We start from the raw sequence: 12,865 nt of genomic DNA, 5'->3' as shown, positions 1-12,865 counted from the left end.
ATAATCTTAAAGTAAAAAGAAGCTTCACCTATAATATTTTAATTCCTCTTTCTCTTCTTCCCAATTAGTGGACAAACAAAAGCAATAAAATCAATTACTCTCATAATTTCAATTTATGTTATATCAATATTAACTCGTAATAATGACATATTTTTATATTTAAAAAAGTTAAACTTTAAATATTTTATTATAATAATATACTTTTATATTCATACAAATTTAATAGTAATATATTTTGATATTACAAGTTTTAATATTATTTTTTAAAAATTATGCGTCCAGTCAAATAATATAACAGAAAAAGTGGAAAGGAATGTATATTATTTTGCTAAAGTAATTAAAAAAGATATTATATAAAATTTTCACAATGTGGTGGACTTCTGTTACATGCAAGATATAGAGAGAGAAACAGAGAGTAGAGAGAGAGAGAGAGAGAGAACCACTGTGTGTGTGTGTGAATTTGCCAAGAACACCATTATACTCGCATCAGATCTGCTCTATTCTCTCCTCTCAATACATTCTTGATTCCTTTCATCAAAATTCAATCTCAAAAAACTCTGAACCACTGTGTGTGTGTGTGTGTAAATTGCTAATTTGTTTTAGCTCTTTTGTATTGACATTCATCCACTGTGTCAACTCAGTGCCACGCGTCGCTTTCTCACTCTTTAAGCTCAATTCTTATGCTCTACTCTGAAAAACACGAATTGGGTATTGGTTATTTTATTGAAATTGGTGTTTTTTCAGCTTCATGGTAGTTTTCCGGCAGTGGCTGCCGGAGCTCCGGTGAGCTCCGGCGAAAACTGTGAAAAGGGTGTGTTATAAATGAGGTAAAGTGAGGGGTAAAGTGTAAAAATGTTCAAGTCGGCGCGGTGGAGGAGTGAGAAGAACAAGATCAAAGCTGTCTTCAAGTTGCAGTTTCATGCAACTCAGGTACCCTTCATTAGAATTTTACTGCATGGTAAAAATTTTAGTCAAAAAATGAATTTTTACTATACTTTTTTATTGTTTTTGTTAGCTTTTTCCTTGAAATTTTCAGTCAAAGATTGAGTTTTTACTGTTTTTTAATTGCTTCTTGATTGTTGATACTTGATAGCAATCTGAATTGGATGATTTGATTGATTAGGCAGTAGAAAGAATTAATGGATGACACAATTAGTGTTTCCACTGAACTTATTGTCTTCGCCTTTTCTGAGCTGAGGGTCTAGTGGAAACATTCTTACCTTTACGAGGTAGGGGTAAAGTCTGCGGACGCACTATCCTCCCCAGACTTCACCCGTGAAAATATTGTTGTTGTTGTTGTTGTAGTAGTAGTAGTACTGAACTTATTGCCTTATACCATAAATTTGCATTGGAAGACAAATTATTTAGTATTAGAATGAAATGGTGTGGAATAAAGTGGAACGGCATAGATGATTCATATAGTGGACCCAACTAATTTGGAACTGACACTTTGTTGATGAATTGATTGATTGATCCCTTTGCATTTTCATGGAAAAAAAACTGTTTTCTACATCCATTTTCCTTTGCTTTGTTTCACTTCAAATCAGACACTTTTTTAGAGGCAACTGATAAAAAGCTTGTTGTATATGAGAAGAGCATTGTCTGCTAACTCCAAAGTCAGCAATTAGTTTAAACATTCCGAGGCCTCCAGAAAGAAGGCGTTCTTTTGCATTGCGTTTCTTCATGTCTTGGTTCATGGTCATTCTGAATAAGTCAGATAGTTGATCGAGAAAGTACCACCCAAAGGTGCTCATTGAGCCGGTCCCTGGTGGCTAAGATCATCTCAAAGCTAAAGTGAAGTGATGATATCATACCTCAAGCCTTCTTCTGTTTTTCGATCTTCTTTCTTTTCTTATCAAGTTTCTAACCAGAAGGGTCAAGGGCAGAGTCATGATTTGAAGCTAATAGGTTCTGGGTTGTAATCTTTTTAAGTTATCAAGTTCTAAATTAGTGATTTGTACATTTTTAATGAATTGCTTTAGACAAATAGAGATTTTGGACTAAAGTTACTGGGTTGGGCTGGACCTGTTACCGGCATGCTAGCTCCGCCCTGGAAACGGTGGCTGGAAAATTGACATCCATTAGAAGCATAATGTGTTAATTTGTTTATGTGTCATAGGTAGCGGGGGATGCATTGATGATATCCGTAGTCCCTGCTGATGTGGGGAAGCCGACATTAAAATTAGAGAAGGCAATAGTTCGTGATGGGAGCTGTTACTGGGATAAAGCAGTTTTTGAAACTGTGAAGTTGATTCAAGAACCCAAGTCAGGGAAGATTCACGAAAAGATCTATTACTTCATCCTGGGAACCGTAAGTTTGCATTTCATGTCTGAAGTTTTTATGCTACATTGGTTCCTTATCAAGTGAATTTGTATAATTTCTTTGGATGTAAACTTTGTAGGGAAGTTCCAAAGCTGGAGTTGTCGGAGAAGCTTCGATTGATTTCTCGAATCATGCAGAGGCATCTAAGATCTCCTCCGTTGCTCTTCCGCTCAAAAATTCAAAATCAGGAGCTGTATTGCATGTGAGTCTCTCAGTCGTTCGTGCAAGAATACGCCATAGAATTGCTATTTTTCAAGCTTTTTGGACCTAATTGACTTTAATTTGTGTCATTGTCGATAGGTTTCAATACAGAGGATTCAGGATTCTTCTGATCAAAGGTGGTGTCCGATTTCCCAATAGCTTCCGTGTTTTTCTTCTGAGCTTTTGGTTCTCACATGCTAGTTGAAATGTTAAATCTTGTGCTGAATATAAACTAGTTTTTATTTTTTTGTTGTTTTTACAGTGTTGTTGAAGAAATCGAAAATGCAAAACCAAATTCGGACGATAGGATCTTGAGGACGCAACCAAGCAATGATGATGTAGAAGCTAGCCTTAACGACAATTCTACAGAGGTGAGACAAAGACTTCTGTCTGATTATAAGAAAATGAAGATCCAAGGATTGCTCCTCGGGCATTGGATGCTAGCTATTATTCTTCCATTTTGATTGATAAGGTCGCTTCATTTCTTGTCTGCGCGTGTATTTCATAGGATGGTTTAATCAACAAGCCTATTTTGCACAATGGTGTACTGAATGGAAACCGCCGGGCATCAGGCGAATCAGATATTACCACGTCCAGTTCTGGGAGCAGCTCGGTACTTGATACGCCTCGGCAAATCAGAATGAGAAACAACAGTGGCCATCAGGATCACATAAACTTCCCTTCGTCTCCGAATCTTGCTTTGGTTCCCCGGAATCCCAGTGTCGATGTCTCTACAACAGTTTATGAAGAAAATCAGCAGTTGGATTGGTTGGGAGGTTCTGCTCTTGAAGTAAGTACGGACGGGTCTTCAAGCACTCCAAGAGAAGCTCTTAGGAGATTAGCATCGCAAGAGGTGTCGGATATTGTTGTTGCAAAGCTACAATCCGAGCTCGCAGCTTTTGCTAGGCAGGTAGAAGTGTCGGACTTGGAACTTCAAACGCTTCGTAAACAAATAGTCAAGGAGTGCAAAAGAGGGCAAGATCTCTCAAAAGAGGTTGCGAGCCTGAAAAAAGAACGAGACGCTTTCAAGGAAGAATGTGATAAACTTAAAGCCTCTCAAAGACGTTTAGACGAGGCGAAATCCAAAGACAAGTTGCTCTATGAAAGAGGGGATCTTCAAACTCTTGTTAGTGAACTTAGGCAAGAATTGAGTTATCAAAAGGACCTTAATGCAAATCTGGAAATACAACTGCAAAAGACGCAAGAATCAAATTCGGAGTTAATTCTTGCTGTGCGCGACCTAGATGAAATGTTAGAGCAGAAAAACAAAGAAAATGTTAGCCATTCCAACAAATCAACGACATCTTTTGAAGCTGAAAGGTTTCCGGATGTTATCTCCAAGCATGAAATGACGGATGAAGATGACGAAGAGCAAAAAGCGCTAGAGCAGCTCGTGAGAGAGCACAACGACGTCAAGGACACATATATGCTGGAGCAAAAGATCACGGACCTGCATGGTGAAATCGAGATATACAGGAGAGAAAGAGATGACTTAGAGATGCAGATGGAGCAACTTGCCCTCGACAATGAGATACTGAAGCAAGAAAACCACGACATGTTATACAAACTTGAGCAAAGCGAGATTCAGGAACAACTAAAAATGCAATATGAATGTGCAACTTCTTATGCAACTGTAAGTGAACTTGAAGCGCAGATTGTGAGTTTGGAGAATGAGCTGAAGAATCAATCTAAAGAATTCTCCGATTCATTGGCTACTATAAGTGAGCTCGAAGCTCAAGTCAGTAACCTGGAGCAAGAACTAGAACAGCAAGCTCAAGGATTTGAAGCTGATCTCGATACCCTTAGTCGTGATAAAATCGAACAAGAGCAGAGAGCAATAAGAGCTGAAGAAGCCTTGAGGAAGACAAGACGGCAAAATGTTATTACAGCAGAGCGGCTCCAGGAGGAACTTAAAGGGCTATCCATGCAAATGGAATGCTCACTCAAAGCGAGTGAAAAGTTGGCTACTAAAGCTTTAAACGAAGCTAATGAGCTCCACCTACAGAAAATGCAACTGGAAAAGATGCTTCAAAAATCATCCGAGGAGCTCCAATCAATCAAAGCGCATTACGAAGCAAAGGTGTTTGAGCTTTCTAGCCAAGTAAATAATATGTCAGATCAAATGGAAAAGTTGCAGTCAGAAATTGAAGAAAAATCCGCATGCCTCGGGAAACAAGAAGAGCTGGCTAAAGAAACTGAGCAGCACCTATCACAGAAAATCATCTCTCTTAAAGAGGAGATTGAAAATTTATTGACAGAAAAGATTATCCTTTCTCAGCATGAAGAACATAAGAACACTCTGGCGAATGAGTTGGAAAAGACGAGGAAATCGATTGAGGACATGCAATTGGTTATAGAGCAAGGTCAAAGTGAAAGAAGAGAACTGGAAACTACGCTAGCTTTAATGGAAAGAGAAGCCATGGATACCGTGAAAGAACTAAACAGTATGAGGTCGCTTATTGATGAGAAGGACACATTAATTGCGGAACTGCATTTCGAAGTGGATATCCTTATATCTGAATGCAAAGAAATTAAGAGCTCTTTGTTTGAGGATGAACTGGAGAAAGAAATTTTGAGAAAGCAGGTATCGCAGTTAAAAGATGATCTGATAGAGAAAGAGAATGCATTGAATAGTTTGGACGAAAAGCTCGAAGATGCAAATGATCAAGCTGCAAGTCTAAAAGAGATAATAAATTTACTTGAGGTAATATTCACCTTTATTTGATCTACCTAAATGTCGTTGTAAATCATTGGAGTGTGATCAATCTTAGTTTTTTCCCATCATCACAGGATCAGATCAAGCTGAAGGAAAATGCACTTGATAGCTTAACGAATTCATTTACAGAGACGGAGAAAGATCTTCAAGACAAAATCGAAGAATTAGAAAGAAGGTTAGAAGAACTCCGGCATAGCATGGAAAGGCTCCGCGAACAAAAGTCCAAACAGGTTAGCAGCAAAAAACTTATCTTCTAAATTAGAGTTGGCACGAAAACTTCTTAATTCTATTTTTTTAATATCAGACATAAGAGAGTTTGCCTTATTTGAAGACTTACTTGTGTGAAGAGAAGACAAATAGACTAAGTATCACCAATAATATGATTTTAAGGCTGTTTGATTCTTACTCTCTCTGTTCCACTTTGTATGGCATTCTTTTCTTTTTAATATGTCGAAGAAGAATGACACCTTTTTATATTTGAAAATTCTTTAACGTTTAACTTTTCAGTATATCCTTTACGGACATGCTCTTGTAACCATAGAAATGTCATGACATGTTTAAGACAACAAGTTCTAAGGATACTTTTTGTATGTGCTAAAAGTTGGTGCTTCTGTCTTAAACTCTGTACCTAGTCAAACACCGCAAATATAAAATGAAACCGAAGATCATTTAAGGAGTATCTGAAAGCTGATACTTTGGTTCAGGTGGCTACGGAAGATCTAAATCTTGCGACTACAACATGCACGGAAGATGAAAATCCCTGTCAAGCATCGTCTACGGAGAGGTATGAATCCCGTGTTCAAGATTGATCCTTAAACTTTTGACAACTATGAACTTATATTCTTAAAATGATTTCGTATCACTATCGAGTCAACTTGAACACGTATAACTTAACCCAATTTGAGGGGTGGTCCATTTTGGCTATACGTACAGTTTTACAAATAAACTGAGTCCAACAATAACAACAACAACAATCCCAGTGTAATGCCACATAGCAGGGTCTGGGGGTAGAATATACACAGACCTTATCCCTACCTTTTGAAGGTAGTGAGGCTGTTCCCCGATAGACCCCCGGCTCAATGAAACAAATAAACCGAGTCCAAGACTAATTATTGTAGATGCCTCTTCACAGTAATTGTTTTCTCTTCGACATTCCTAATTGACAATGCCCATATAATTAAATGCAGCAGCAACATCTGTTTGTCGGACAAGGAAATGGAAAACGCAGCATCTAATACCGGAAATCTTGAAGAACTATCAAAAGAAATGGAACTATTGAGGGAGAGGAACAAGTTAATGGAATTTGAACTGAAAGAAATGCAAGGGAGATATTCAGAATTAAGCCTCAAATTTGCAGAAGTAGAAGGAGAAAGACAGAAGCTTGTAATGAGAATGCGCAACATTAAGAGCGCGAAAAAGAGCTCTTAAACAATCCATGCAAACCAGATACAAGTATAGGTAACAAAAATAAATGTAAATTAGTGAGGAAGTTCCTTTTTTTTTTTTTTTTTTTTGCGCATATTCTTTCAATTTTGTTTCTTGCATAGACTTAGCCACCATTAGATAAGGTACAAAAATATTAGTATAAGCATATAGGTTATAATCCTAGCAAAATAAGAAGCTGTGTAAGAGCATTTCAAGTTGTTTTTGTGAGTATTTTCTGTTTATGAACAGATTCTTTAAACTATTTAATGGACATATTTTTCCCAGGCAGCAAAAAAAATCTTATAGCTGAATGTTCAAACAGTGTGGAAACCACCTTCCCCCCCCCCCCCCCACAAAAAAAAATAAAAAATAAAAAAATTACTAGTTTACGCTATCAGTGTAATTTAACTTGTTATAACAAGTTGTTATAACAACACAATGAAGCATTTTAATAGCCTGTTTGGCCAAGCTTCTTTTGAGGCAAAAATATTTTTTTTTCTAAAATTAAGGTGTTTGGCCAAGCTTTTGAAAAGAAAAAAAAAATGCTTTCAGATAAAGCTTGGCCAAACACTAATTGCTGCTCAGAAGTGTTTTTCAAATTAATTAGCCAAACACAAACTGCTTCTCACTAAAAGTACTTTTGAAAAAAAACACTTCTCAAAATAATTTTTGGGTCGTTTGTGAAAATTAATTTACCGACCGAAATCGGTTGGAAATTGCGACCGACTTCAGTCGCTATTTTTTGCCGACAAACTTAATTTCGACGGATTAAAGCCGGTCGGAAATCGGTCAGTTTTTCCAATTTTTCGACCAATTTCGATCGATATTTCTGGATGGTTTTAGGCAATTTTTTAGTAGTGTAATGTAGACGGTGGATGATTCCAATGCTAGCTCGAACTCGAAGTCAATGACTGTATCTTAGGAAATATCTAAAGACTAAACAAGACATCCAATTAGTCGTAAAAGATTAATGTACTCCTAAATAAACGAAATAAACTCCAACATCATATTCAACATTGAGAAAAAAATATGAGGTGGCTTTTTCTGTCTTTTAAATGTTTTGGTTGGCAAAATTCCCCACGATATGTACTGACGAGAAAGAGGGGTTGCTCTGATGGTAAGCAATCTCCACTTCCAACCAAGAGGTTGTGAGTTCGAGTCTCCCCAAGAGCAAGGTGGGAAGTTCTTGGAGGGAAGGATGCCGGAAGTCTATTTGGAGTGAGATTATCGAAGTGAGATTATACTGGGTTGTTGTTGTTTATGTACTGACAAGAAATAGCAAATATACTAATGAAATAGTTGAAGTGAGAGGATATTGATCGGGATTTGGAGATATCTTAGACAACAAGGGTGGATTCGAGATTTGGAGGTGATGGGTACATGAGCAGACTACTCAATCAACGTCTCATCAAACTTTTGAACTTAAGAATTTCAGATAAATATATACCTGTTTTCAATATATATATATATAATTTTTGTCGAGTTTATGGTATCCGATGACCTCTCTTCTCTGTACATAGGAAGAAGTGATTACACATAACACATCTATAGTATATTTTCATCATGTTACGTGTTTAATATCAAGCTGATTAATAATAGAGACAGCTAATACACGTGGTTTTGTTCATGTAAATGAATGGCTCCCTTCACTTCCAAAAACCTACTCTTATCAAAAAAACTTCTAATAATTTTTTTTTCTTCTTACTATTATTTTATTATTTATAGTTTTAGTCTTTTAACTTTTTCGTGTGACCTATAGGTTATGAGTTCGAGTCAGCTATTTACATCACATACTCTTGGGATGCGATTTTTTTCATACCCTATATGAACGTGAGATGCTTTGTGCACGAACTGTCCTTTTTGGTCTTTAATTTTCTCATCTTTAGCATTGAATCCCTATAAAAAGAACCAACAATCAGGGGCGTATGCACATTTATCGAAGCGGTGTAATGCGACACCGCTTCGTATTTTTTTTTACTAAATATATGTATTAATACTGTGAGAAAGCGGATAAGTAGGAAAAAATAACATCACTTGACATAAATTGTCTCTTGGCGCATTGATTGTTTGCTTGATTTTGCTCTAAGAGGTCAGCGGTTCGAACCTCAGCTAGAACATCTTTTTTGCAAATATTTGAGAGAATCTATGTGGTTAAAAATTGTGACGAAGTAAAATTATAATTAAAGTTATTATTTTCGTTCTTTTATAAATTTTGACATCACTTACAAAATTCCGATGTATGCCCATGTCAACAACAATTCTATATCAACCAATATTCTTCTGCCATGCCTGAATTATTATTCTGCAAACTAAATATGGTATCATCACTATTATGAAATGCATGAATTGTTACTTCAAGTGAGACAATCTAATCAAGTAGAAATATGAGTTTACAGCCCAACTACCATTAAATGTAGGTACTTGGACAAATTAATAGACCGTTTGGACATAAGAAAATTTTTATTTTTTATTTTTTATTTTTTTTTTAAAATAGTGTTTCGTTATCAAAATCATATATTTTTTTCAATCTCACTTGAAAATGTATTTTCAAATTTAAAAAACTGGTGAGAACTAGTTTTTCAATTGCAAATGGGAAGGTTGCTAATTTTTAGTTGCAAAACATGTTAAAAAAAAAAGACATCCAAATATATTGCAAAAATTATAACCAAACACAACTTCATCTTCAATTCAAATTTTAGTAAAATTCTAAATTTGAATTTTTTTTTGGAATTCATGTCCAAACGCCTACTAAATACACATAAGATTTTACCTCCATAAGCCCTTGAATTAACGTTTTGAAAAGGAGAATATTTTCTTTAGATTTAAAATAGTACAAAGATTGTCGCACTCATTATTTTTTAGAATCAAATATAGGTGACAGGTTCGAACCATGGAAGTAGCCATTACTTGCATTAAGATAGGCTAACTATGTCACATCCCTAGGGCTCGAGCTTTCCCCGGATCTTGCATGAATGCGAAATACTTTATATACCGAGCTGCTCTTTTCTTAATTTCTTTCTAAATATGGTTAGATACTTGTTTGTTTTATATATATTTCAAACTCGAAATTTGGGTTACACATATTCCTTTCAAATGAAAAAGAACTGAAATCCACCATTCAGTATTGAAATCCACCATTCAGTAATGGTGTCGTGCTATTAAGAATAAGCTGAATTCTCTAATATAAACATTTCTTTCCGATTCAATCCAGGATTTAACAACTCACTAAAATTGTTTTTTTTTTTAAAAAAAAAAAGTCTAATTGAGAAGAATCAATTAAATAATAATCCGTTTAATCATTCGACACAAATATTGACAGAGTAAATATATAACAACAATAAACCCAGCGTAATTTCACAAGTGGAATTTGGGGAAGGTAATGTATACATACCTTGTAAACGTAAAGATGTTGTTTTCGATAGATTCTCGGCTCAAGATAACAGAGTAAATATATGTATGATAATTTCTTGAAATGATATTACTCGATTGTACATTTGTACATTTTAAACTATCTATGTTTTTGGCTACATTTGTGCGCTTTAAACTATCACAACTATCTCTCTGAAACTCATTCGGTATCCGAAATTTATTAACTCGACTAATTCAAAATCCCGTTATGCGGTAATTTCCTAGAAAGATTAAAAAATGTAAATAAAAATAAAAAGGAACACTCATAGTCTTTGTTGTATCAAGCCATAAACAGTCACAAGAGCCATAACTAATGAATGATCAATATGAGGTTCCACCACCAAACTTAACACATCATTTCCAAATTGAACTCCACAAGATGATTTTTTTTGTTTTACCTGCATAAACCCAATTACTGATTTTGTTAAAATCAAATTCCAATTAATAAAAAAAATCCATAGCTATAAAATGATTTAATAATCAGGAAATTTTGAAGCATATATACTGATTTGACAAAAAAAGAAAACTAGTATTATACACTCATCACTTTTTTAAAGAGATTTAAGTTTAAAATATCAACAGTATAACATAGTTTTTTACATCATCAGTTCAGTTTAACATGTTCTATCAATATAAAATAAAGAGAACTTCTACTATATACTTTTTTTTTTATACATAATATTGGTCTTGATAAGTTTATGAAAAATGAGAATCCAAACAACCGACCCCAAATTGTTTGGAATTAAACGCTATCGTTGTTATTATAGTGTAGTTTTACCATGATAGCATGTTAGTTAATATTTTTATCATTTTACTAATTAATAATACTTATCATAGAAATTTATCTTTAGTTAATTAATATCTTGTAAGTTATCTAATTGCATGTGTAAATATTTTTTACTGAATCAGTATATAGAATTTAAACTCTTATAAAACTGAGCAATATTGAATAAACAAGATAGTGACAAACCTCTGCAATAAGTTTGTTTACTCTGCTGACAATCTTGAATTCTGATTTGCCTTGTAGACCTACAATCTTATAGCAGCTTGTTTCAGCTTCATCAAATCCTAATAAAGTAACATCATAGTTTAAGTAATCTCCCCATAGGACATAACCATTTTTCTTTACTTGGAACCAAGGTATCTCAATCAAATTATCATTGCTCCATTTATAGCCATTCCAATGTCCAAAAACTTGAAGTTTCTGCAAAATAAACAATAGAAAACTTTAGTATAAACACAAATTACTAGCTTAATAATATTAAGATTCTGCATGCAGTGGAAGATCCAATAATGAGTTCGCGAGCAGTAGCGGAGCCAAAAGTTTTACTATAGAAGGGCCAAAATATAAAGAAGTAAACCCACGAAAAAGCCAACGGGTGTGAGATATGTAGCGCATATATATACATAAATTTTTTTTCTGCCAAGCTACATAGTGTAATTTTCAGACAAAGGGGTGTCGATCGACACCCTTCAAAGCATGTTATTCTGCCATTGTTCGCGAGTTAGAATCACTACTTTTGCTAGGCAAGTCCAGTACACAAAACATCTCGTATTCATGCAGGATCCAGAAAGAGCCGTACCTAAGGAGTGTGATATGTAGGCAGTCTATCCTATCACAGGTGGCAGAAGGTAATTTTATGGCTTGAACATATGACCTACCGATGGCATATCAAACTACATATATGTGCCAAAAATAAATATAGACATAGTTAAATATGTATTTTAGAATTAGGCAAGGCAGCCCAGTACACAAAGCATCCCGCTTTCACGCAGGGTCCAGGAAAGGCCGCACCCAAGAGGTTGTAATATATGCAGCCTACCCTAATGCAAGCAGCTGATTCCACGGCTCGAACCCTGACCTATAGGTCACACAGAACAACTTGACCTTTGCTCCAAGGCTCCCCTTCCATGTATTTTAGAACCAACATCATCTAAATTTTGGATCCGCCACTGACTGCCGTACTCAAGTTAGCTAAAAATACAATGTTGATTTTTCTTCTTTTACCTTTTGTCGTATGGAAAAGAGAACTTTGCCTTGTAAATCCATGAGATAGACTTCTTTGCTACATTTTCTGTTGTAATTGTCAATCCTGTAAATTATATTGCCTTTTGAGTCAAAAACAGTGCAGCCATTTCCATGGTAGACCAAAGATTTCATCCATAAAGTGAATGTTTCTCTTCTCATAGTTATGTATGGATTTGTTGAAGAAAAAGAAGAAGAAGAAGTTGATGTCTGAGGGTAAACTCTAGCCATTGGAAAAGCCTACAGAATTCACAAATTGGTAGAACAAAACTTCTTAATATGAGAATTTTTATATATTCATCTAGAAATATAATTGAGAAGAGCCCACATTTATTATATCAACAAGAAGTTTATATAAGAAATAGAAATGTTCCTCTTTGTAGGGCTAAAGCAGTTGTTATTTATGTCTTGATTTTTGTCTTTCGTATTTTTAGGAATTTTATAATATCCTTGTAGGTTTGCGAAACCCATTGTTCTAGTAGATTTGGAAAAGGAAAACTTGTCGTTGTTGGACCAGAAAAATTATTCTCTTATAGGTTCATGATTATTTGGGATTTGTACATAGGGGTTTCAGTTGGAAATTCTATAGATTATACTGTGTTTTTTTTCTCATTCATAGTGAAAAACTCTTTCTGCTTCTACCTCGAAGATAATGCTTAGTCGAATCTCGTTAAATCCTTGTATTATCTTTTTTTTTCCTCTATTTGCTTTGTGTGTGATTATATACTAGTTAACTCACGATCTTCTAGAACAACAGATAAATAGG

At 35.0% G+C, this 12,865-nt stretch overlaps 2 protein-coding genes across 3 annotated transcripts; one reads left to right on the top strand and one right to left on the bottom strand.

Moving 5' to 3' along the window:
* Nucleotides 1–382: 382 nt before the first annotated feature.
* On the top strand, nt 383–6,984 carry LOC104233796 (uncharacterized). 2 transcript variants are annotated; one of them, XM_009787244.2, is made up of 9 exons: nt 383–930; nt 2,120–2,311; nt 2,403–2,525; nt 2,624–2,661; nt 2,787–2,895; nt 3,033–5,228; nt 5,315–5,470; nt 5,945–6,024; nt 6,428–6,984. In XM_009787244.2, exons 1-9 carry the CDS (start codon nt 853–855, stop codon nt 6,666–6,668), a joined length of 3,213 nt encoding a protein of 1,070 aa, XP_009785546.1. In that variant the 5' UTR covers nt 383–852; the 3' UTR covers nt 6,669–6,984. The 2 variants fall into 2 exon arrangements, with proteins under 2 accessions (XP_009785546.1, XP_009785547.1); XM_009787245.2 differs by having other exon boundaries at nt 6,431–6,817.
* Nucleotides 6,985–10,102: 3,118 nt separating this feature from the next.
* LOC104233795 (protein LURP-one-related 11-like) lies at nt 10,103–12,420 on the bottom strand. Its single transcript, XM_009787243.2, has 3 exons — nt 12,082–12,420; nt 11,044–11,277; nt 10,103–10,471 (listed from the first exon to the last, which is right to left on the bottom strand). The coding sequence occupies exons 1-3, from the start codon at nt 12,328–12,330 to the stop codon at nt 10,337–10,339; spliced, it is 618 nt and encodes a 205-aa protein (XP_009785545.1). The 5' UTR covers nt 12,331–12,420; the 3' UTR covers nt 10,103–10,336.
* Between the last annotated feature and the right edge of the window lie 445 nt (nt 12,421–12,865).

This window comes from Nicotiana sylvestris, chromosome 12, assembly GCF_000393655.2.
Source record: "Nicotiana sylvestris chromosome 12, ASM39365v2, whole genome shotgun sequence".
NCBI classification, from domain to species: Eukaryota; Viridiplantae; Streptophyta; class Magnoliopsida; order Solanales; family Solanaceae; genus Nicotiana; species Nicotiana sylvestris.
Note: the sequence above shows the minus strand (reverse complement) of the source record. Positions and strands in the feature narration are given on the sequence as shown.

What these genes read in the sequence shown, in the direction of transcription:
- LOC104233796 (XM_009787244.2), top strand. Translation starts at nt 853, where the DNA reads ATGTTCAAGTCGGCGCGGTGGAGGAGTGAGAAGAACAAGATCAAAGCT. An exon ending in TTAACGACAATTCTACAGAG is followed by an intron (nt 2,896 to 3,032) that starts GTGAGACAAAGA and finishes TGTATTTCATAG; the next exon opens with GATGGTTTAATCAACAAGCC. An exon ending in CAAGCATCGTCTACGGAGAG is followed by an intron (nt 6,025 to 6,427) that starts GTATGAATCCCG and finishes AATTAAATGCAG; the next exon opens with CAGCAACATCTGTTTGTCGG.
- LOC104233795 (XM_009787243.2), bottom strand. Translation starts at nt 12,330, where the DNA reads ATGGCTAGAGTTTACCCTCAGACATCAACTTCTTCTTCTTCTTTTTCT. An exon ending in TCTTTTCCATACGACAAAAG is followed by an intron (nt 11,278 to 12,081) that starts GTAAAAGAAGAA and finishes TTTATTTTGCAG; the next exon opens with AAACTTCAAGTTTTTGGACA. An exon ending in TAAACAAACTTATTGCAGAG is followed by an intron (nt 10,472 to 11,043) that starts GTTTGTCACTAT and finishes GGGTTTATGCAG; the next exon opens with GTAAAACAAAAAAAATCATC.